The 23533-nt window shown below is 37.7% G+C and overlaps 2 protein-coding genes across 7 annotated transcripts in view; one reads left to right on the top strand and one right to left on the bottom strand.

Moving 5' to 3' along the window:
• RPGRIP1L (RPGRIP1 like) overlaps positions 1–6068 on the bottom strand; it is a 103306-nt gene extending 97238 nt beyond the window's left edge. For 3 of the 4 annotated variants that reach the window (XM_082366610.1, XM_082366609.1, XM_082366611.1), the window contains exons 1-3: positions 5951–6068; positions 3258–3349; positions 1372–1516 (exon numbers count right to left, since the gene is read on the bottom strand). In XM_082366610.1, the coding sequence (XP_082222736.1) occupies positions 1372–1516; positions 3258–3342 (230 nt within the window). In that variant the 5' untranslated portion in view covers positions 3343–3349; positions 5951–6068. The remainder of the gene's footprint in view (positions 1–1371; positions 1517–3257; positions 3350–5950) is intronic. The other variant, XM_082366608.1, reaches the window with a different exon arrangement.
• Positions 6069–6204: 136 nt separating this feature from the next.
• The window catches only part of FTO (FTO alpha-ketoglutarate dependent dioxygenase), a 374801-nt gene continuing 357472 nt past the window's right edge, over positions 6205–23533 (top strand). The window contains exon 1 of one of the 3 annotated variants that reach the window (XM_082366673.1): positions 6205–6376. In XM_082366673.1, the coding sequence (XP_082222799.1) occupies positions 6290–6376 (87 nt within the window). In that variant the 5' untranslated portion in view covers positions 6205–6289. The remainder of the gene's footprint in view (positions 6377–23533) is intronic. The other 2 variants (XM_082366672.1, XM_082366671.1) reach the window with 2 other exon arrangements.

Raw genomic sequence — 23533 nt, 5'->3', positions numbered from 1 at the left:
TCTTTAGAAAGGTGGTTTATCAAATCTACATTCATACTAAAGTAAGTGATTCTAATTACATCTTAAGGATAAATTTAAAGGTAGTTCTATCCATGTATCTAGGTAGTGTCAGTGGTGTGAACCTGAGAAGGAAATTAGAGCTTTGGGTCATAGTGGTCATTGGATCACTACCCTCAGGGCTGAGTAAAATAAAATTCCAGGAGGTTAAATGGCTTGAACATACCATAGGCGAGTGGCAGAGAGACAAAGAACACATGTACACCACTTGACTCCTAGCCCAGTCCTTTTTCTATTAAACTACATAGCTCATTATTAAGTTGTTTTCTATTTTCTGGCTAGGACAAATTACTAATGAGGTCAAGGCTGTGAATTTAATTCTTTTACTGACCAATTAGGTTTACAAAGGAAAAAAACTCTTCAGTGGTCACAGACTAAATGCCAATTCAGACAGGGAGACGGCTGTGTTAGTGGTCAGAAAAAGAAACAGGCAAGTGAGTCTTGAAAAAAGCCATCATCACGACTCAAAAACCAACTCAAAGTAAAAGCTCTGCACAAAGCAGGTCAGTGGGTCATTAAAACAAAGTCCACAGAATAGAAACTGACTAGAATCACTCCTTTAGAGGCTAAGTTCCAAGCGGAAGAAAAACCCCCTATCTTCTTTGTTCAATCCTTGTCTCACCTTTCCATTGAACCTAGAACATGAATACGAATACAGATCTGTTGATGCTCACAAATGAGAATGAACTTTTAATGCCACACATTCAGAAGACAGTCACTGTTCCTGAACAAGAAGGAATGAAAGCTATCTACTCTTAAGAAATAATCCCTGCAGAAATTTTTTGCATACAAAAGTGACCCTGTTTCCTCAGAAACAATAGATTCTTTGAAATAAATACAGATTCTAGATTAATCCAAGCAAAGTAAAATATGTTCCAGATAGTGAAGTGATGTTCTCATTAGTAAACCCCAAATCTTAAAGGAACATGCATCCTAACAAGTTAGAATAGCTACTTACTTTTTAAAACTTTCATTTTAAAATCAAGACGTTTAGAAAACAGATGTTTTGGCCATTTGCTTATTAAACTATAAAAATTAGAGCAAAAGTTATTTAGAGATATGATACACTCATGGCACTCATAGCTATTAGCTCTTTCTTTCAAATGGCAACTTCAGACATAATAAACACTCATAATCTTCTTGGTTTATTATCCTAGTTTGTAAGATTTTCCATTTTTAAAAACTGTACTGATTTATAACCTGCCTTGCTCCGAAAAAGATTCAAGGTGGGGTTTTCAATTAAGTTTATAGAAAAGCATATCCTCCAAACTTTACAGAGTCAGGAAAAAAAAGCTAAAAGCTTTTTATCATAACCTTTTAATTTTATCCTCTTGCTTGCGGGCATGCTGTTTAAGTAAAATGTTCTCATCATGCAAACGCAAAAATCTGTCTTCCAGTTCCTCACGACTGATACGTGACACTGCCTGGCGAGACTTCATTGTCCGTGTTGTTGAAGTTTCTGCAAAAATGCCAAGGTAATTAATAGGAGGATTACTTAAAATAGCCTCTAAAAACAATAACTGTTGATATTAACATAATCTCTGATGCACTCATCTCAGGTTTTTTTCTTTGTGACCTACAATTAAGACTGCTTTAGAAAATGTTATAGCATTGTTCACGCCACTGACTGGAGGTAAGAACAAAAGTCTTTGCTATTAATACTTTATATGCAATATTAAGGATTTGAGCAACAATCGTTTCCAGTCAAAAAATGTATTCAAATAACAATGTAAGACAGAACTTACATCAAATAAGAATGAAAGATGCAACTCTGATCCAATAAAGACTTTTCAATTTATATGCTGAATGTTGAAAAAACTAAATAAAAAGTCAGGGTATCTGGAAGTATTTTTTTTCAAAGGTAAGAGTTATAACAATAACAATATGATTAAGATATTTTTCTGAGCTATGGCTTATAGAAAATAAACAATAAAATCTGCAAGACCAAGCAAACAAAAACCTTCACAAATCATTTATAAGCTATCACATATTTTTAAAGAACTTTTACACCTTTTAGCAGGTGTGTATATTTTTTTTACATATGCTTAAATTTGATATTTTCCTGGGAAGCTGGTCAATTTTCAACAGTCCTCCAAAAGAAACAAGGAACAAATGGACAAAGATTAAAGCCCTATGAGGAGGTTACTGAGGGCAAGAATTGAACTTAGGGTATCAAATACTAAAAAATAGCCTTGTACACTTAAAATTATTTGTATTTTAATCCCTGATACTCCACCAAAGATCTAAAGCAAAGCTTATACATTCTTTTTACTTTTTAAAATTTTTCTTGTTTTTTATTTTTTACTTTTTTTTTAACATCTTTATTGGAGTATAATTGCTTTACAATGTTGTGTTAGTTTCTGCTGTATAATAAAGTGAATCAGCTATACGTATACATATATCCCCACATCCCCCGTTCTTTTTACTTTTAACAATAAAAGCTGTATAGTCAAATTTATCTTTTTCTGTGGTAGTTCAAGGTGGCCACTTGCAGTGTTTTGATTAACAAGTGTATGAAGAAGCCTTAGTGGAATATATTTTACATCACAGCCTTCTCAATGACAAATGCTATGGCATGACAGAATGGCTGACACACTGTACACACAAACAAAAACACAGCTCTACACTCTATATTGTTCCTTAAAGCAGTCCTTTTCTTTCTCAATTTGAAAGTGCTTTTTAGCTCTGTAGCAACCACTAAGTGATAAAAGGACAAAGAAAACCTCTAACGTGTATTAATTTGATAAAACAAAGTCAATATCACTTGGCTAAACAAACCATTTTGAGATACTCTACTTGAAAGGCAAAAATTTTTAAATATGGCATTTCCTCCCATATAAAATTTAAGCCTAAAGAAACATTTTAATGGCGAATGTGATTTAAACCAGGCAATTTGGTTTGGAGGCTTGGTACTCTCTGTGTCGTTTCTACTGATGTGTGGAATTTTAAGAAGATGATTTATAACAATTCTTTATCAGAACAGAGGGGGATTTTACATTTTCTATGAGCTGTTGATAATTGATGCAGGCAGTAAAATACCATATGTTGTTCTAAATTCTCCATCTTCTTGTTTAGTCCAATCAAGACTATATAGTTACTTAAATGGCTTTGTTGGTACGAATATCAGAAATACTTTAAATTAAAAGTAAAGAAGTTACTGATCAAAGTTCATAATGGTAATAAATAACAGCTGGCTGTACCTTGTAACCCTCCCATTCCAAAGAGATTTAGACCTGTATCTTTCACAGGCAGGTCTCCTGCAGTCTCATCAGTTGGACCAGACATTGCGTATCTGTGGAGAAAAGAAAATTCAAATAAAATCTTTCCAAGTTGTAACATTAACTATGCAATGGAATGAACCAAATAAAATGAATAAGGCACTAGAACTTTAATGGACATCTTATTGCCCACATGTGCTGCTTGAAGAAGATGAAAGCTTCTATTTTAAAAGTAATACTACATTCAATCATGGAGCCAGTGGTCCTTTCAACAGTATATTTCCTATAGTTTGCTTAGGAAATGAGGTAAGATTATCATTCTTCCTTTTCTCTTCTTCTTCTTCCTCTATCTGAAACAAAAACAAACTCCCCCAAATTTAAGAAATACCTCCTCTCCATCCTCCATCCCCTTCTCTGCTCCCCAAAGAAAGCAGGTACTTGGAAAAAACTCAAGTCAGGAACTTGATTCAAATGGTTGTTTCTATTACTTACTGGCCGGTAAAGTCACCTAATCTCGCTGAGTTTCAGCTCCTTAATTTAAAAAATGGAGAAAACAATTCCTATCTCACAGAGTTATTTTAAAGGTAAGTGAGATGGTAAATTAAAGGCATTTAGCACATTTGCCTGGGATGTTAATATCACTTGAATTTTAATCTTCAGCTTGATGCACAAAGGAGTGGGTAGTTCCAAGTTTTCTGAAAGAGGTTTCATAAATTCACCAGCTGGGTTTGCTTTTGTTGTGTCCTTTGTTGCCATGAGGCCTAGGTCCCTACCTCCTAGGTAGGGCTTCCTACCTCCACATACATGCTGTCTAGCTAATTCTGGCATTTTTACAGTTTCTATTCTTTACAGAGATGCATCACAGTAACTTAGTTTTATATGCGGATGTGAGTGGTCCATGCAATGTTTAGTAATGCAAAAAACTTAGGACAATGAAGATGTCCTAAGGCAGAGGTTCCCAATCTCTAGCACATTGGTCCTAGAATGTAAAGTCTGAGAGAGTAGCAAGCTGATTTGTCTCGTTTACCTCTGTATTCTCAGAGGCTGGCACAGAGCTGGGTGCATAGCTGGCATTCACTAAATAGTTGTTGAATGAATGAATGAATGAACGGAGTCCTTGGGGCTTCAGGGTCTGTGGAGCCAGAGATGGTTTCCAAAATCTTGTATGCATATGTATACATGCATCATCTTTTAGAGAGAAGGTTAATAACTTTTATTATAACTCATCAAAGATTTCAGACCAGTGCATTTTTACTGTGACATAAACAACTAATAGACATATGCCTGGGAGATCATCTACTTCTTTTGGAAACACTGCCACAGGAGAGGTCAATTTAGGAACCAAATTAGCAAGAAGTTTAAACAGAGGACACTTGTGAAAATGATAACTTTTCCATGATAGAGCTATGGTGGCTTTCATAATAACAATGATGATGATGATGGTGTTAACATTTATTGAATGCTTACTAAAACGTGCCAGGCACTCTTCTAAGTGCTCTGCTTATGTGAATTAATTAAATATCTCACAATATCCTTGTGAGGTTGTTACTCAAAATGTTTCCTACTTTACAAATGAAGAAACTGATACACAACTTAGGTAACTTGCCCAACGTCACACATCTAAGAAGTAGCTGTCTGATCCTATTTTTGACTGTCACAGCTGGGAAGCAGGGGACCAGTGTTACTGGCATCTAGAGGCCAGAGATGATCCTAACTATCCTATAACGCACAGGAACCACAAAAAAAGAATTATCTGGCCCCAGATGTTAATAGCGTCGAGGTTGAGAGACCTTGCACGGTGCTGCGATGCCTCACCAACACCGTGTCATGCGACCTCTCCTGGCTCACTGTGTGCCACTCACACTGTTCTCTAGGTTCTTCAAATCCATGGTACCCTTGTCTTGCTCAAGGCCTTTGCACTAGCTGGCTCCTCATTCTTTGGGACTCAGCTGAAACGTCACTTTTTCAGAGAGGCCTTCCCTGAGCATCCTATGTTAGAATACTCTTCCAATTACAGCGCTGTTTATTTCTTTTACAGCAATCATCTCGATCTGCAATTATCTAACTTACTGGTTCATTACTACTTCCTCTTCACTAATAGAGTGTAAGCATCTTGAGACCGGCATCAGTCCTGTTCACAGCTGGTCGGGAACAGCGCCTGGCCCAGGGTGGGCGCCAACACTAATGTTTATGGAATGAATAAATGAATACTTGGCACTGAGACTAAAATAGTAAACAAAGTCTCCACCTTCATGGAGTTAAGAGGCTATGGGGTCATCACGATAAACAAATAACTGTAAAAATTCAGCAAACAATAGGTCACTCAAGAGGCTTAGGGTTTCCCAACCAACTCCTAATCCAGGGCAAATAAGCGAACTGTTTGTGTGACCTTCTACTTGAAGAAGGACCTGGAGAAGCACGGAAATTAGCCTCAACGCTCATCAGCTAGGGTTTAGGGCTGGGACAGAAAATTTCAAACCGGTGCTGGGGGTGGGGACAATGGGCGGGCTGTGATTCGGGCCTGAGGAGGTGGAGGTGTCTCAAGCCTGGCTTCTCTTCACGCGAGCAGAACTCCAGGGCTTCTCCAGGCCGTAGAGCAGACCCCAGGACCCCGGCCCGTGCTGCAGGTAGAGGGGCAGCAACCTGCGCCCCATCTATTCCCCGGGAGTACTCACCGCCACTCTCTCCCCGCCGCTAGCTACCGTTGCTATAGCGCCGACGGCGTGTGGGGCGGCCGGCCGAGAGGAGCACGGGAAAAACATGGCCGGCCCCGTTGCCTCCTGGGAAATGTAGTTCTCTTCGGGCCCTAGCACGCCTGCTCGCTGCGCAGGGGACTACGCTTGCCCAGCTGTCGGACCTGGGAAATTCTCTTGCTCCCAACCCCGAGGCGCATTCCGGCGTCGCCGCAGTGCATCCTGGGAGTGGTAGTTCCCGCGGCTCCGAGGGAGAATGGCGGCAGGCGGGAACAAGACGCAGAGAGAACTACATGGAGGAGGCGGGGTGTAGGGCGAGGAATGTACGCGACTAGCAGTGGCGAAGGCTGCTATATCGGCAGCATGAAGCGGACCCCGACAGCCGAGGAACGAGAGCGCGAAGCTAAGGTATGTCGGGCTCTCCGGAGTCTGGGATCTTTCGGGCACTTGTAGCTGGGGGCTGGGAACCGGAAGGGCTTGGTTGAAAGGCAAGCGGACCCACGGTCTTAAGCCAAGGGATGACAAGGCCTTGTCAGCAAGGGAGCCAGAGACTTCGGGGGCTCTAAATTCGTGCTGCTCGGGATGCAGGCCTGGTCCTGTTGGACCAGCTCACATGAGAATCAAGACAGCATTTCCTTGTCCTGCTTCTGCACCTCATTCCTTGGTTAAATTTGTAGCTACCCTTGTGCCTCAGTTTACCGGACTCTCAGATGCCTGTGATCATATCAGTTGTGCTTTCCTCTTCGGTAATGATTTCTGAGGACTGACATCCGTTTAGGTGAAATAATCTGTGCGGTCAGATGTGTGTATTTGGAACAGTTGTTTTTGTTGTGTCTTCGGCCCAGCGGATATGGATCTTTAACTACAATCCCATTTTCTACTTTTGGGGTTCACCCTGTAGCATTTGCTCTTCCATGAGATTACAATAATAATAGTCATAGAATTTTTCTTTTTTTTTTTAGCATTTATTACGTGTCAGGCTTTGCGTTTTCATAATATTTATATTATTTCATATTCTTATCGCAACAGATTGCAAGATAGATATTATACAGGTGGAGTATCAAGAGTCCTGTTTTACAGATGAAGACTTGAGGCTCAGAAGAATTGAGTGTTTCCCTCATTCTGCAAATCAAGTCCTATTGATTTGTCTAAATATATTGGTAATCTGGTCACTTGTTTCCATCTTCACCACCTTGGACCAAGCTACCATTACCTCTTCAATGGACCGTTCCAGTAGTCTCCTTATTGGTCTATATTCACTCTACACCCAAACATTCCTTGCTCCCCTTCTGTCCCTCCTTCCACACAAGACTCTTCTCTACACTGTGGTGTGTGAGCTTTTCAAAATGCAAATCTAATCATGGCCCTTTCCTTCCTACATCCTCTGCCAACCACCTGTTTAAAAATATTTCATGGAATTCCCTGACAGTCCAGTGGTTAGGAGTAGGCACTTTCACTGTGGTGGCCTGGGTTCAATCCCTGGTTGGGGAATTAAGATCCGGCAAGCCTCGCAGTGCAACCAAAAAAAAAAAAAAAACCTATCATGGTTTTCTGTTGCTCTTAGGATAAAGAGGAAACTTCACATGCCCTACACTGTTTTGCATGGTCTAGACCCTACTTGCCTCATCCACAGCCTCAGTAGACATGACACCCTCTCTGCTCTCTGCCCATCAGCCACTTTGGCCTTCTTAGAAGTCCCTCTGTCCTGTGCTTTATGTGGTTACAGGGCCTTTACACATGCTATTTGTTGCTCACTCTGTATCAGGCAATTATAGGACGTGAGAACCATTGGTAAATGAAATAGACACTGTTTGTGCTCTCATAGAACTTAGAGTCCTACAAGTGAACTCACTTTGTCTTAGGGCAATACCTCTATGGAGTTAAAACATAAAATGTGCTCTATTATGACCCGAGTTATAACAAAGTTTCACCAGGGACCTGAAGTTTCCATGCTTGAGTCTGTATGTGATAAAGGCAGTATATAAAGATGGGTACAAAGGGGAAAGATCCTTCTGCATTAGTCTACAGCAGTTCCAAGAAACAGCTGTCACACGGTGGTATTGTGTGTGATGTCTTTCTTACCTTTTGGGTTTACAATGAAAGTTATTCATTTCTTCTGTAAAGACTTATTTAGCACCTATTATTTGCCAGACACAGGGATTCTGATTTTGGCTAAGATAGAATCCCTGCACAAAGGAGCTTTTATTCTATTGAAACCCTAACTGTTGCCTGTGAGGTAGTTGTTAATGTCATTCACACTTGATGGATGTTGAAATGGAGGCTTGTAGAAGTTATAACTTGCCCAAGGCCACTTGGTTGCTCTGTGAAACGAGGTTTTCTGACTCCAAAGCTTTTTTTCCATTTTCTGCTTGTAAAACATGTTGAAATGATACAGCAAGTTGTCTGCCTGTTTACTTTAAAAATTTCTTTGATCTTTATTTAAAATTTATTTATGAAATATTACTGGCTGGAACAAAGTATAGGAAATTAAGTTTTAAATCTTAAATATAAAACGATAAAATGTTCATTTACTCATGAATTATCTTCTCTTTTTCTAAAGGAGGTGTAATTTACATACCATAATGTGCATCCGTTTAGTGTACAATTTGATGAGTTTTGATGGATAAAAACACCTGTGGAACCACCACCACAGTTGATACAGAGAACATTTTAATCCCTTCTAACAGTTTCTTCTTGCTGGTTTGCAGTCAGTCTCTTCCCTCCTCTTGGTTCCCAAGCAACCACTGATAGGTTTTCTCTCACTGTAGATGAAGTAGTTTGTATTTTCTAGAACTTCATATAGGTGGAAGTATACTGTATGTATTCTTGGGCCTGTCTGCTTTCAATCAGCATAATGATTTTTGAGATTGATTCATGTTGTTGCGTGTATCAGTACCTCATTCCTTTATATTGCTGATTAATTGTCTACTGTGTGGCTCTGGCCCATTTGTTTATTCATTCACGAGTTGCTGAACATTTGGATTGTTTCTGGTTTGGGGCTATTATGAAGAAAGCGGCTATGACCATTCACGTATAAGTCTGCATTTTCATTCCTTTTGGATGAATACCCAAGAGTCCACTTGGTGCGTGCTATGGTAGTTCTGTGTTTAACCATATAAGAAACCGTTAAACAATTTTTCAAAGTAATTCTCCCATTTATATTAGTTTCCTAGGGCTGCTGGCACAGGTTCCCACAAACTTGGTGTCTTAACACAACAAAAATGTATTCTCTCACTGTTCTAGAGATATGTCTGAAATCAAGGTGTCGACGGGGCCTCTGAAGGCTCTAGGGGAGAATCCTTCCTGGTCTCTTCCAGCTTCTGGTGACTCTAGGCATTCCTTGGCTTGGGCTGTATAACTTCAATCTCTGCTCTAGTCTTCCATGGCTACCTTCTCTGTGTTTCTGTGTCTTAAATCTCTCTCTCTTTTCTCTTATAAGGACACCAGTCATTGCACTGAGGACCTACCCTAAATCCAAGATGATCTTAATTTCATTATCCTCAAGGTCCTTAACTTAATTACATCTGCAAAGACCCTTTTTCCAAATAAGATCACATTGACAGGCACCGGTGGTTAAGACTTGGACATATCTTTTTGGGGGATGCTATTCAAACCCACTACACCGTTTTACGTTTCCGTCAGCTGTCTATGAGAGTTTTGGTTGCCCCATAGCCTCACCAGTACTTGGTATTGTCCGTCTTTTAAATTTTAGCCCTTCTAGTGGGCGTGTGGTGGTATCTCATTGTGGTTTTAATTTGCATTTCAGTGATGACTAACGAGGGTGAGTATCTCTTTGAAAAGCTTTTTTTCCATGTTGTAGTATCAGTACTTTGTTCCTTTTTATTACTGAAAAATGTACTATTCCAGTGTATGAATGTACCACATTTTGTTTAATCCATTCGCCAGTTGATGGATAGTTGGGTTGTTTCCACTATTTGACTATTATGAATAATGCTGCTATGAACGTTTGTGTTCTACTTTTTATATGTACAAATGTTTTCATTTCTCTTAGGTAGATATCTAGGAGTGGAATTGCCAGGTCATGTGGTAAATCTGTGCTTATTTAACATTAAAAAAAAACTGCTCTACTGTTTGTTATGGTCTGAATGCTTGTGTCCCCCCAAAATTCTCTTGTTGAAATTCTGACCCCCCCAGGTGATGGTATTAGGAGGTAGGGCCTTTTGGAGGTGATTAGGTGGTTAGGAATGGAATTAGTGTCCTTATAAAAGAGGCCTGAGAGACGTCCCTTGCCCCTTCTGCCATGTGAGGGTACAACATTAAGTTGGGAGTCTACAGCCAGACGAGGGTCTTCACCAGAACCCAGCCGTGCTGGCACCCAGATCTTGGACTTCCAGCCTCCCGACTCTGAGCCGTAAATTTCTACTGTTTATAAGCCACCTAGTCTATGGTATTTTGTTACAGCAGCCTGAATGGACTAAGACATTGTTTTGCAATGTGGATGCACCATTTAATATTCATGTTTGAGGGTTCCAATTTCTTAACATCCTCAATCACTTGTTATCACTGTCTTTTTGAAAGTGGGTGTGAAGTGGTATCTTATAGTGGTCTTGCTTTTCATTTCTCTGATGTCTAATGATGCAGAGCTGCTTCTCGTGTGTTGGTTCATCAGGTATATATCTTCTTTAGTGAGGTGTCCAGATCTTTTGCTCTTTTTTTTTTTTGGTTGGGTTATTTGTGTTCTTAATATTAAGTGTTACGAGTTCTTTATATTTTCTAGATATAGGTCCTTTGTCAGCAATATGTATGGTGAATATTGTCTCTCATTCTTTTAGTTTACTTAATAGTCTTTTGACGAGCAGGAGTGTTTAGTTTTGATATAGGTCCAATTTATCGATATTTCTTTTTATGATTCATGCTTTTTGTGTCATATCGATGAAGGCTTTACTTATCCTAAGGTCACAAAGATTTCTTGTTTGCTTTTTTTTTTGGCTGCATTGGGTCTTCGTTGCTGCGCGCAGGCTTTCTCTAGCTGAGGCGAGCAGGGGCTGCTCTTTGTTGCGGTGCGCGGGCTTCTCATTGTGGTGGCTTCTCTTGTTGCAGAGCACGGGCTCTAGATGCACGGACTTCAGTAGTTGCAGCACGTGGGCTCAGTAGTTGTGGCGCACGGGCTTAGTTGCCCCATGGCATGTGGGATCTTCCCGGACCAGGGATCAAACCTGTGTCCCCTGCGTTGGCAGGCGGGTTCTTAACCACTGTGCCACCAGCGAAGTTCCTCTTGTTTGCTTTTTAAATTAAACTTCTTACCCCTATAATGGGTAATTGCTTTTGGTTTTCCTTTTCTCTTTGAAATAAGTTAGAATATATTTTCTTCTTGTGATTGCTTATGTCATAGACTTTTATACAGTTTCCAAGTCTGGAGGGTGAATAAAAAGGTTGGATTAAATAGTTAGCTTTTTATGATAACATTTATTTAATTTGTGTTAAAACATGAGGGTACCAAAGTATATTCATGCATTTTTAAAATGAATTTTTTTACAAGGCATGTAGTGGAATAGTCCAGATTAGTATTTGATAGGCTGAGTTAGAACCATGGCCTCTAAAATTTTTTTTGCTGTTGGACAGAGAATTGGCACCCTGTGCCTCAGTTTCTCCAGCCAGAAAATGGAGTCAAGAATAGCTGCTTCTGTGAGTTGCTGTGAGAATCTAGTATGATTAGGTTTGGCCATTGTGCCAGGGACAGAGTAGGTATGGCTTTGATTGAGGGTTGCCCAAAGAACCCTTTGCTGTCATAAGGCTGCCCCCATATTTTTTTAGATGATATAATTTATTATTTTGAAATGATTTAAAATTTATAGAAGAGCTGCAAGAGTAGAACAAAGAGCCTTCACAAACCTATCATCCAGATTCAGAACTTGCTCACATCTTGCTACATTTGCTTTATAGCTCTCTCTCTCTTTCATATAAATACATGAACTATTATTATTATTTTTTTATGAACTATTACAGAGTAAATTGGAGACATCAATCCTCTTTACCCCTAAATACTTCAGCATGTATTTCCTAAGAACAAGGATGCTCTCATATATAAACATAGCCAGTTGTCAATTTCAGAAAAAGTTAACATTGATAAAATACTCTTATTTAATCCAAAATCCATATTTAAATTTTGCGAATTGTCCTAATAATATCTTTTATAGCTTTTTTTTTTTTTTTTTTTCTGGTCCAGGTTTCAATCCAGGGTCATACGTTACCTTTAATTGTCATGTCTCTGGTCTGTTTTAATCTCCTTCAATCTGGTCTCCTTTAATCTCCTTTAAATTGGTTCCTCATCCTTTCTTAGTCTTTTATGACATTGACATTTGTGATGAGTAAGGCACTGACCTTTGTGATGAGTACAGGCTATTTTGTTTTGTAGAATGTCCCAGTATTCTTTTTTTTTTTCTTTTTGCCTTGCTGTGCTGCATACGGGGATCTTAGTTTCCCGACGAGGGATTGAACCTGAGCCCCCTTCAGTGGAAGTGCAGAGTCTTAACCACTGGACGGCCAGGGAAGTTCCCCTGTATTCTTATTTGTCTGATATTTCCTTATGATTAGATTCAGAGTATGCATTTTTGGCATGTATATTTTTAAGGAAACATAGGGGCCACTAGAGATCACAGATTTACAACTTACACATTCATCCTGCCTATGAAGGTGTTTTATTTGGCCCAAATGAACTGTGTTTGAAAGTTTCCAAATTATTTTCCAATGTTTAAAAGTTGAGAGATTTCACGTAAAAGTCTGGATGGCTGGCTTTCTTGAAAAACTAGACTATCTGGCAACACTGGGCATGCATTTCATTAACTAGAGCTGAACAGTGGCTGCCTCTTTAGATGAGAATGTACTTTCCATTCTGCCACACTCCAGCATTGCCCATTTAGTCACAGTAGCGTGGTTTAGAGTGTGAGGCTTTAGAGGCAGATCCCGGAATAGAATCCTGCTCCATCATTTGCTTTAAGCAACTTAACTTCTCTATACCTCTGTTTCCTCATCTGTAAAACTGTGCTTTAGAGGTTGTTCAGAAATATTAGAACTGTTCTTTAGTTCTGGAATGAAAAGATGTGGATGTTGAATTCCAAGCTAGTGTCAAAGGTTCTTATGCTGGCTTGGGTGAGATCATCATTTTTTAAATTATTGAGAATAGAAACATTTTAAATTTATTACTGAGAGGGTTATATACTTAATGGGAGCATAATAATTTTGTTTGAGAAATGTACATTTTAACTTTACAGTGGAGAAAACCTGGCAGTCACTACCTCAGCCAGGTGATCAAGGTCAACATCATCAGTGGCAACAAGTCATGTTGATGACATGACCCCTTGATCTGTTTAATTAATAATAAAGTGATTAAAATGGTAAAAAAATGTATATTTTTATTAGTGAAGGAATATATCCAGAATAGATAAGCCTGCTGTTTCAAATAAAAATCCTTTAAAAAGGCTTCCATTTTTGGTGATAATTGTCTTAATATCATTTAACAAGATAAACCTTAAGTTATAAGGTGTAATGAGTTATAAATATAATAACTCAATAAAAGGAAGTTTGTTATTTATGTATGTACCCACTGGGTTTTTTTTTTTAACCTCAATTTATTTTATTTTTTGCAGTTTGGCACTTTAGTGAAGTTCTGAGAAGGTTCTTTTGTCCCCTACCTTCCTCATGGGCCATCCTGGATTATTTCACCAGTTTATCTGATGGTAATTTAGGAAACTAAATGTAGGACATTTTTGGTGGTGGACCAATGACCAAGGAACTTAAAAAATTGAAACTTCCCCTGACAAATTCTACTCTGTGTTTTTTCCCCCAAATCCATCTTTATCTTTTGCTTGATCTTTCTTCCAGAGTATGGGTCAGCCTTTAATCATCATTTAATAGTTTTGATTGCCTTCTCTAGGTAGAAGAAAGGTCAGTTTTATTTGCTCATAGTTTTGAAACCACTTTAAATACCTTCCTTGAGTAGTTAAACCATTGAGTCACAGTGAGCTCTTATTACTTTCTATTATTTCCAGGTCTTTTTCTTTCTTTTCTTGTCTTTTTTTTTTTTTTATTCAACTATAATTGATTTACAAGGTTGTGATGGTTTCAGGTGTATAGAGGTCTGTTTTTTAACATTCTTAATCTTAGTGTTGGTTTTGAAAACTAAATCTTGTCATTGGAAAAAAAGTCTTAATACACTTTCAACAATCATTAGCTTCTTTGAAGATAGTGCATTGGTGTCTGATTCATCCTTCGATCTTTCCAGTGTACCTGGTAGAGGGTCTTGCACATAAAAGAAATGTATAAGTATCTTTTGAATGAAGAGTGAATGGTCGAGAGCCTCAGGAGTCTGATACATGTTACATGTGACCCTTAATAATTATCATACTGGCTCCTTGGCTGCTGATTGGATTTATTGTGGCGGAGTTTAGCAATACAGGTTTTGGCATTTAGACTGCAAGCATCAAGAAAAGTTAAAAGAAAGTTAGAGACCGTGTCTTTTTACTTTTGTTATCACCATTGTATCCCTTGTACTTAACATGGTGCCAGGCACATAGTAAGAATTCCATAAATATTTATCAAATGAATGAATGGATTCCCAAGAGCATTGCCTGTTATTGGTTGTTAGGCTTTCTACCAGTGAGAGAGGGAACCAGAACCTGAAAGAAATAAGGGAAAATGGTTAAATACTTAGGAATTTCAAAATTACTTAGCATACTATAGATACAGGTATTAATTTTGAGAAACAAGACTCTTCAACACATGCAACTTTCAACAGTTGTTTTCTAGTATTCTCTTTCAAATTTTAAATGCTAGCTTACCTTCCAGGTTTAGTGTATTTTGTTGCGGTTAGTTTATTACGGTAGATTTCTTGATTAAAGTTATTTTTAAAGTGTGACTTTCTAACGTCTTGAAGAAAAGAACTTTATAGTTGAGATGGTACTTTTGGAGCCTTAAAAAAAAGGCACAGTTTGGAGAAGGCGAATTTAGAGTTCTGCTAACCTCATTCACTTATTAACCTTTGGTTATAAACTGATTTTGGATTATCTTACAAAATTGTCTCGCTAGTTGATTTTCTAGTGTAAGCTGGGAAGAACCTGGGGGACTGTTGGGTTGGGTCAGGACATGTTCAGGAGATTAAGATGTACATTGGTAGGAACTTGTCTCCAAACATTTGCCCTTGGCATTGTGTTTCTCTGCAAGACCAGCACGTGTTTGAAAGCTGAACCTTGAGCATAGGTTTGAAAGCCTATATAGGCTTGTGTTTTTGTTTACGCTACAAGCATCTGTCCTGTTGCCATGCCCATCATGTATTTGCCCTGTAGTTTTGGAAAGGACCTGCCTGTGAAGTGACGTGCCTTCTTTTATGTTAAAGAACCACCCTGTGGATAAGGGTCTAGGTTGAGACCTTTACATCTGGTAGAAACCACATAGAAAACTCAGTTTGAAGGACCAAATTATGTTGCATCCGGTCTGAGGAGGAGATTTGTTGCCAGTGCGTGAGTGTTTTCATAACTGTTTGTGATCAGAAAATTCAGAGCTCTGATTTCTGCATTAGCCCTAAGTCTGCCCTTTGTCACCTTCATTTAGCGACTGGATCATTCAAGGCTGAGCCTCAAGGGCCAGCATATCTCCAGTAATAATATAAAATGGGCTGATGTGGCAGCATTAACTCACTCTGCTGAATTGGGCATGATTAAAGTCTCAAGGCTGCATTAATATGGATTTTCTCTTTCCATGTACAGCAGTCCTTTATCTCACTGTTTCCCAGTTTGCCATTTTTTGAAAACAGAGGTGGAAAATTTTGCTGATGATATTTTTTTTTCTGTCAGCACGAATGTTCTGCTATTCCTTTCTTTTTTTTCTTTCTTCTTCTTCTTCTTCTTCTTTTTTTTTGCTTGAAAATAGCACCAGGCAAACGAATGCAGGCATTACAGTTTCCGTGGGCTCCAGCCTGTTGTCATGTCAATCTTGTTATTTAGGTAAATAGTGTGCCATTTTTCGCCGACTCAGCAGCCAATATGCTGCGAGCAATTTTTGTTTCAGTCACATGATTGGCTGGGAACACTATAAATGATACAAATAATTGGGAAATCGTAGTCATTGTTCTCGTAAAACCTGATCCTGGTGTTGGAACCAGCCAGGCAGAGGGGTTGTATATGCAGCCCCGAAAGGAAAGGATGGGTAGCCAGGGTGCCCAGCTTTTAAATTCATCAGACCCCTGCTGCTTAAATTGCCCCAGCTGTTAATGCTGGAACCATTACAGTAATGGACTCAGCAAATGAAGGGGAACGGAGACACGCACACTTTATTACCAGAGGGGCAATTTTCTTTTCATCTGTAATAGCAGCGGTGCCTCGTATTGATCAGCCCATCAAGATACTAATCCTCTGTAAAATTACTCGTTATAACTGAAAATGTGTTAATCCAAATCAGTCTGTGTCCCGACTGCCTACTTACTATTGAATACAGACTATCAGATGGTTTATTTTTCATGATTTAAAGCCTCTGCCCTGGAAATGGTGGGCGTTTCCCTGCAACACCAAGTGCTTAATCTTAGCTCTAGCCCAGGGTTGTCTTTTTGTTTTAAACAGGACATCACCCACTTAATTAAGGAGTGAGTGTCTGTCTTGCTGTCTGAGTTATGCTGGTGTTTTACGTTCTTCTGGATTTATTAAGCATCTTGTTTTACATTCCGTCTGTGGTTTGTGCTGTAAATAAAGATAGGCCCATCTTGCACACATTAGAAATTTGCAGGTAGCAAAATGTCAATAAGTAGCAGGGATGGAAGCTTCTTTGATTTACACTTCAGGCACCAGGTTGTGCTTTGTCGATTGAACCCATAGGCAGGATGCATCCTGGTGTCTGCTGTGTAGCAGATGTGTTTTTGCATCGTTATCTGAGAAAGTTTATGGTTATTTCTGCCTCCTTGGTTCAGTAGATTGCCTTTTAGACAATGAGGCATAGCTACTCCGCGCCCTCCCCCCCATTGTGTTTTGTGAGACATGGCTATAGCTAGATATTATTTTAAGAAGACCTGTTATAACTGAGTTCTGTCTTCCTTGATATTCAGAATTTTAGGAGTTACTCCTTAAAACTTTCATTTTTTTATTCATTATAGTCTTCATGTACATATATATGTATTTGTACACAGACTCTGATGCCCTCTTGGCAGTATTTTTATTTTCTCGAATATATTGTCATTGCTCAAAGCATTTGTGTGGCATTCTTCATAGAGTTCATTCAGAAATTCTTAATGAGGACTTCCTTTGCCAGGAATTGTGTTAGGGGCTGGAGATTCAAGGATGAAAAAGAGACAGTCTTTGCCATTGAGGACCTTAGCTCAGTTGGAAGATAGGCATGTGAACAAATAATTACAATAATGTAGTATTGTAAATGTTAAAATCCACTTGTGAATGTAGTTCCTGGGAGCAGATATGAGTTATGGGCACAATAGCAAAATCAGCTAATCGATTTTTCTTGCTATGTTACCAAAAGCAGAATTAAACAATTTAATCACACTTTAAGACTTGCATCTGAATGATTCCCAGCTGTTTGAAAGAAATCTCATCTTTCAGGAGACTTGTTTACTGCCCTCTGGGGACAGTCAAAAGAAGGCTTTCCAAAAATGTTATGCTCAGTGACCGCATCTTTGGCTATGTGTTGAGTTTCCCATGGAGACGACTTTAAAGGGGATAGTGCTTATTTGATTGCTTATGTTCTGGCGTTATATTATAAGTCAGTCTTGTTGCTTTAGAGTATAGTTTATCAAGAGAGACAGTAACCTGTCCTGGTTAAGAGCATGGATTTTGGCCAGCCTGCCTTGTTTTTCCCCTAGCTTTCCTTATTAGCTGAGCAATCTTGGGCAAGTCACCTAATCTTCTTGAGCCTCAATCTTCATCTGTAAAATGGGGATAATAATAGTTGTGAGCATTAAATGGTTTAATATATGTAAAGCATTTAGAATAGTGATGGGCATATATAAGTGCTATGTATATAAGCATTAGCTATTATTACCGTGAATGTGACTGTAGGTAATGAAATTATTTTCCACATGTGGCTTATGAAAGGCAACTTTGTAAATGTATGACCACAAAATGTGTGGCATATAAGATGGTGAAGCATTTCTTATTTAGAATACTATTTTCTTCCTGATTACATAATTTGTTATTTTAGAAAAATTTAAAAATATGGAAAAATACCAAGCGGGGAAAAAAAAGTCTCCTATAATCCTTTAGAGATAACCACTGTGTTACTTACTGTATTAGTATATTTCTTAGAATATTATTATTATGCCTATTATATATACAATATGAGCAGTATGATCCTAATTTTATCTAAAATATATTTATGATACATATTTATACAAGAGATATTTTAAACAAAAATTGGAATCATAATGTATATATTTTGTACTCTGGTCTTTTTCACTTACCAGTATCCAGTATATTGTGAATATTTTTCCATGTCATTACAATTATAGTATAGTATTTCATCATATGGATTTTCTTTCTGCTATTATAAATTATCCTTCAGTGACCATTTTTGCACATAAATCTCTGCGCAAATCTCTGGTATTTTCTGTAGGGTAAATTAAAGGAAGGTGAATTGTCGGGTTAACATTTGTAAAGATTTTTGGCTTGTATTGTCAGATTGCCACCCAGAGGGGTGATGCCAGTTTCCACTCTAACAAGCAGTGCATGAGAATGCATGTTTGGTACATCCTCTCCAACACTGGGAACTGTCATAAGATAAAAATATTTGCCAATTTGGGAGGGATGAGTAGGAGCTCATTGTAGAACTAATTTGTATTTTCTTAATTACTAAGTACTGTATGGTTGAATTTACTCCTATTGTGTTTATTGGCCAGATACAGTTCTTTTGTGATTTGTTTATTTATATAGCCTTCATTCATTTTGCTAATGTATGTCTTTTCTTATTGATTTGTAAGAACACTTTATAGATTAGGGATATTATCATTTGTTACTCATGTGCTGGAAATATTTTTCCTCATTTGTTTATTGCCTGCCTTTTACTTTCGTATTTTTGTTATTCAGATTAACGGTCACTTATACGTCCTTCTAATAATTTTACATTTTAATTTTTTTCATATAATTCTTGTAATGCATCTAGAATTTAGTTGGTGTATGATATGGGATAGATGTCTAATTCCTCCTAAACAATTAACCAGTTATCCCCACTGCATTTATTGACTAGATTGAATGCCAAAATACTCAGATCTGCTTTTTATTCTGTTTCCTTTGTTTTGTCCATTATTCTGACACACCATTTTAATTACCAGAGTTTTATGATACCTTTCAGTATCTGGCAATACAAGGCCCCCATGATTATTCTTTGTTTTGGAAGTTCCTTGACTCTTGCACTGAGAAGGCAACTTAAAATTTTTTTACAGAGAAAGTTAAAAATCACTTTTTCAAGGTGTCCTGTATATTCCACCAACCCTTTGGTATTTTAATTGTTATTGCATTAAATTTAGAGTGTAATTTGGAAAGAACTGAAATACTTATGGTAAATAAATTTTCTTATTTAACAGTGTTATCTGTCTTTACATTTATTTAGGCTTTCTTTTATGATCCTCAGAAAGTTTTGTAATTTTATTCAAGTAGGTACTATTTATTACCTTCTGGGTTTATTCCTGGGTATTTTACATATTGGAGTACTATTTTTGGTTACTATTGCAAATGAGATATTTTTAAATTATATTTTTTAAGTGGTACTTGAGAAAGCTTTTCTTGTATGTTATTTTTATAATTGGCCACAATATAGAATGCATCCTTATCATTCTAACTTTTTTTTTTTTTTTGGTTGATTTTCTTGGGTTTTCTAGGTGTATAGTAGGTAGATAATTTAATCATTTGCAAATATAACTTGGTCTCCCCCCTTTCAGTAATTATACTCTCCTCTCCTTTTTTTCTCTTGTGTTATTACGTTGTCTGGAACCTCTAGTGGCTATAGCAGATAGTCATGCCTTTAATAGTGATGCTTTGGGATTCTAGTATTAAGTATAATGATAGTTGTTGGCAATAATCTTTGATTTTTAGTTTATTTATTTTCCCCCCTAAGGACTGAGCTTGAATTTTTATTGAATATTTTTCTGACATCTATTTAGATGGTAATGTCTTTACTTCTTCTACGGATAAGATATAATCTCTTAATATTGTTTCTAATATTGGTTCCTTGTGATAAATCCTACTTGGTCACATTATATTGGCCTTTTAGCATACTACTGAATTCAACCTTTTTGTATTTCAATTAGGAAAGTAAGATGGGTCTGTAGCAGTGATTACCAAGGAAGCTGGAAGGTGGTACCCCTAGGGGGAATATCATAATCTTCAGTGAGGCATATTTAATATACATGTTAAGGTCATTATTCATACTAGAGTTAGTGAAACTTAAATAAAGCTCTTTTGGCTAATGTAGAGGGAGGTAAAATGGGTAAAAATATTGAGAAATATTCCTTTTTGTGGTTTGTTTTGTTAAGTTTTGATGCATAGTTAAGCCTGTCATAAAATGAATTGCACCATTTTCCTCCTGTGCTTTAGAGCTATTTACAGAACACCAGCATTATCTGTCCCTGGAAGTTTGAACTAAATTAACTTGTAAAACTCATCATGTGATGTTGGGGAAGATAATTTTTGGATAACTTTTTCAATATCTTTTCTAGTTAATGGCCTATTTAGTTTTCTTTTTGAGTAAATTTTGGTCATTATGTTTTCTCAGAAATTGAGGTTTCAAATTTATTGGCATGGTACTCAACATAACATTCTCTGGTTTACTAAGATAGAGTTGAGCATAGTTTCATAGTTTAAAAATTCCATATTCATTTTATATCTCCTTTTTAATTATAACTTTCTGTACACATATATTCTCTTCAAAAATTGATTATATTTGTTTTAAAACTAGCTCTTGAATTTGTTTATGCTAATTCATTTATCTCTGCTTCTTTCGTGTTTCCTTCCTTATGCTTTTCTCAAACTTTTTGTTTTTATTTTACTAAATTCTTGAGAGGAATATTTAGTTCATTTATTTTCATTCTTTTTTAATATGGAAAGCACTTCAGAATCTTAAAAATAATTTTCTGTGTTTTTATAGCAATTTATGCATGTTTTTTAGCACTTATCATTCACTATTGTACTGATTTTTTGTTAATCTCTTTCTCTCCTTAGTTTTACAGACTACATTGTATTTACCTTTGTACTGTAGTGCATGTAAAGTCTTGAACACAACACTCCCTAAATAACGTTTCTTGAATGAATATCAGCCTCTCCCATTCTCTCCTTCCCCCCGCCACAGGAATTAACCAAGTCCCAAACTTTTCATTGTGTTGTGCAGACTTCAGTAGCTCTTTACATGAGGTAGTAGCTGCTAAAGTGGAAGGAGCACTTCACTGGTAGTTAGGAGGCTAAACTTCTGGTCTTAACATGTCACTTACTAGACATGCATTACCTGGTATGAGTCCCTCAATCTCTGTGATGTTTCCTCATCTTTAAAATGGGGATGATCATCCTCTCCCCTCTCTGCTTCATCTGAGTTGTTGTCAAACAATAATGAATGTAGGGCTTCCCTGGTGGCGCAGTGGTTGAGAATCTGCCTGCCAATGCAGGGGACACGGGTTCGAGCCCTGGTCTGGGAAGATCCCACATGCCGCGGAGCGACTAAGCCCGTGAGCCACAATTGCTGAGCCTGCGCGTCTGGAGCCTGTGCTCCGCAACGGGAGAGGCCACGATAGTGAGAGGCCCGCGCACCGCGATGAAGAGTGGCCCCCGCTTGCCGCAACTGGAGAAAGCCCTCACACAGAAACGAAGACCCAACACAGTCATAAATAAATAAAAAAAAAAAAAAAAAAATAATGAATGTAAAAGAACTTTGAACATGAAAAAAGTTATATAGATGTAAATATGATTTAAAATAAAAGGCTTTTAGTATTCTTGTCTTATCCACCACTCTACCAGCCCCACTTCCCAACAGAGAAATTACCAAGATTTTTGGAGCAGAAACTCTTAAAAAATATGTGTGTGCATTATATATATTGTATAAAATATATATAGTGTCCTCTGAAATATCTACCACAGAACTTTGTTGGCAAAGATAGAGTAAATATTTGTTGATTGAATGTTTTCTGAGGCTCACTTTTCAACTGCTCATTACCGAGTGATCCTTAAGTTTGCGAAGACCAAGGAGCCCTGTACCCAACCATGGAATTTCTAGTTTACTATGAAACAGAAAGCTTCTAGTTTATTGGAGTGACCTAGACAGTTGAATCAACACACAGTTAGTGAAATGGATGTGCATTGTTTGAGGACATAAACTTTTTGTACAGTCCTATTTCCTCTGCAGAAGAAAGCTACAGACATACTTTCTTCCCAAACTATAGACTAAAAAGCTAGTGTAAGCTACATAAATTGATAACAAATTATAAAATTGATAAAAATTCTTTTCCATTTTCATAAGTCTGAGAGCAGTTGTTTTAAAAAAATTCTTATTTGACAGAAAAATAAATGTATGATTATTTCTTCCCTTTCAGTTACTGTTACATTACAATTTCATTGCTTCCCTTGCACTGAGATTTATTTTAACTTATTTTGTTTATTGCTATGGAGGGGTGATATTGTGTCACCGTCTCTTTTACTTAAGACTTTATCATTGTAAATCAACTTATACTTCAATTAAAAAAAAGTTAAGTAAGTCAGACAGAGAAAGACAAATATCATATGATATCACTTATATGTGGAATCTAAAAAAAAATGATACAAATGACCTTATTTACAAAAGAGAAATAGACTCACAGACATAGAAAACAAATTTATGGTTACCAAAGGGGAAAGAGGGGGAAGGGAGGGATAAATTATATAGGTAAATTTTACCTATATATAAAATAGATAAACAACAAGGACCTACTATATAGCACAGGGAACTATATTCCATATCTTATAATAACCTATAATGGAAAAGAATCTGAAAAAGAATATATATTACATATATATATGTAACTGAATCACATCGCTGTACACCTGAAACATTGTAAATCAACTATACCTCAATAAAAAAAATAGTCTTTACATGTTCTTTGAGGAAATGAACGCCAGCTGATAAGTCAGTCTTAGATGAACAGGTTGCTTTTAAATTGCTAAATGCCATCCAAATACAGAGTGGTAGTATTTTTCTGTGTAATTGTTAAATATTTTCTTTAAAAATAGCACTCACTGAAGGGTTTCATGAACCATTGAAATTTTAGTATCGTGGCTTCTAGTGGAGCATGTGAGCATATAGTACTCCTCCTATGCGGTCCACTCCCCCCCCCCTTTTTTTTTTTTATAGCTACTTTATTTGTTTATTTTATTTCTTTTTTGGCTGCGTTGGGTCCCCGTTTCGTGCGAGGGCTTTCTCTAGTTGCGGCAAGCGGGGGCCACTCCTCATCGCGGTGCGCGGGCCTCTCACTATCGCGGCCCCTCCCGTTGCGGGGCACAGGCTCCAGACGCGCAGGCTCAGCAGCTGTGGCTCACGGGCCCAGTTGCTCCGCGGCATGTGGGATCTTCCCAGACCAGGGCTCGAACCCGTGTCCCCTGC

This window comes from Balaenoptera borealis (genome assembly GCF_965194805.1).
Source record: "Balaenoptera borealis genome assembly, chromosome: 19".
NCBI lineage: Eukaryota > Metazoa > Chordata > Mammalia > Artiodactyla > Balaenopteridae > Balaenoptera > Balaenoptera borealis.
The sequence above is the reverse complement of the archived record's forward strand: the minus strand, read 5'-3'. Positions and strand labels throughout refer to the sequence as shown.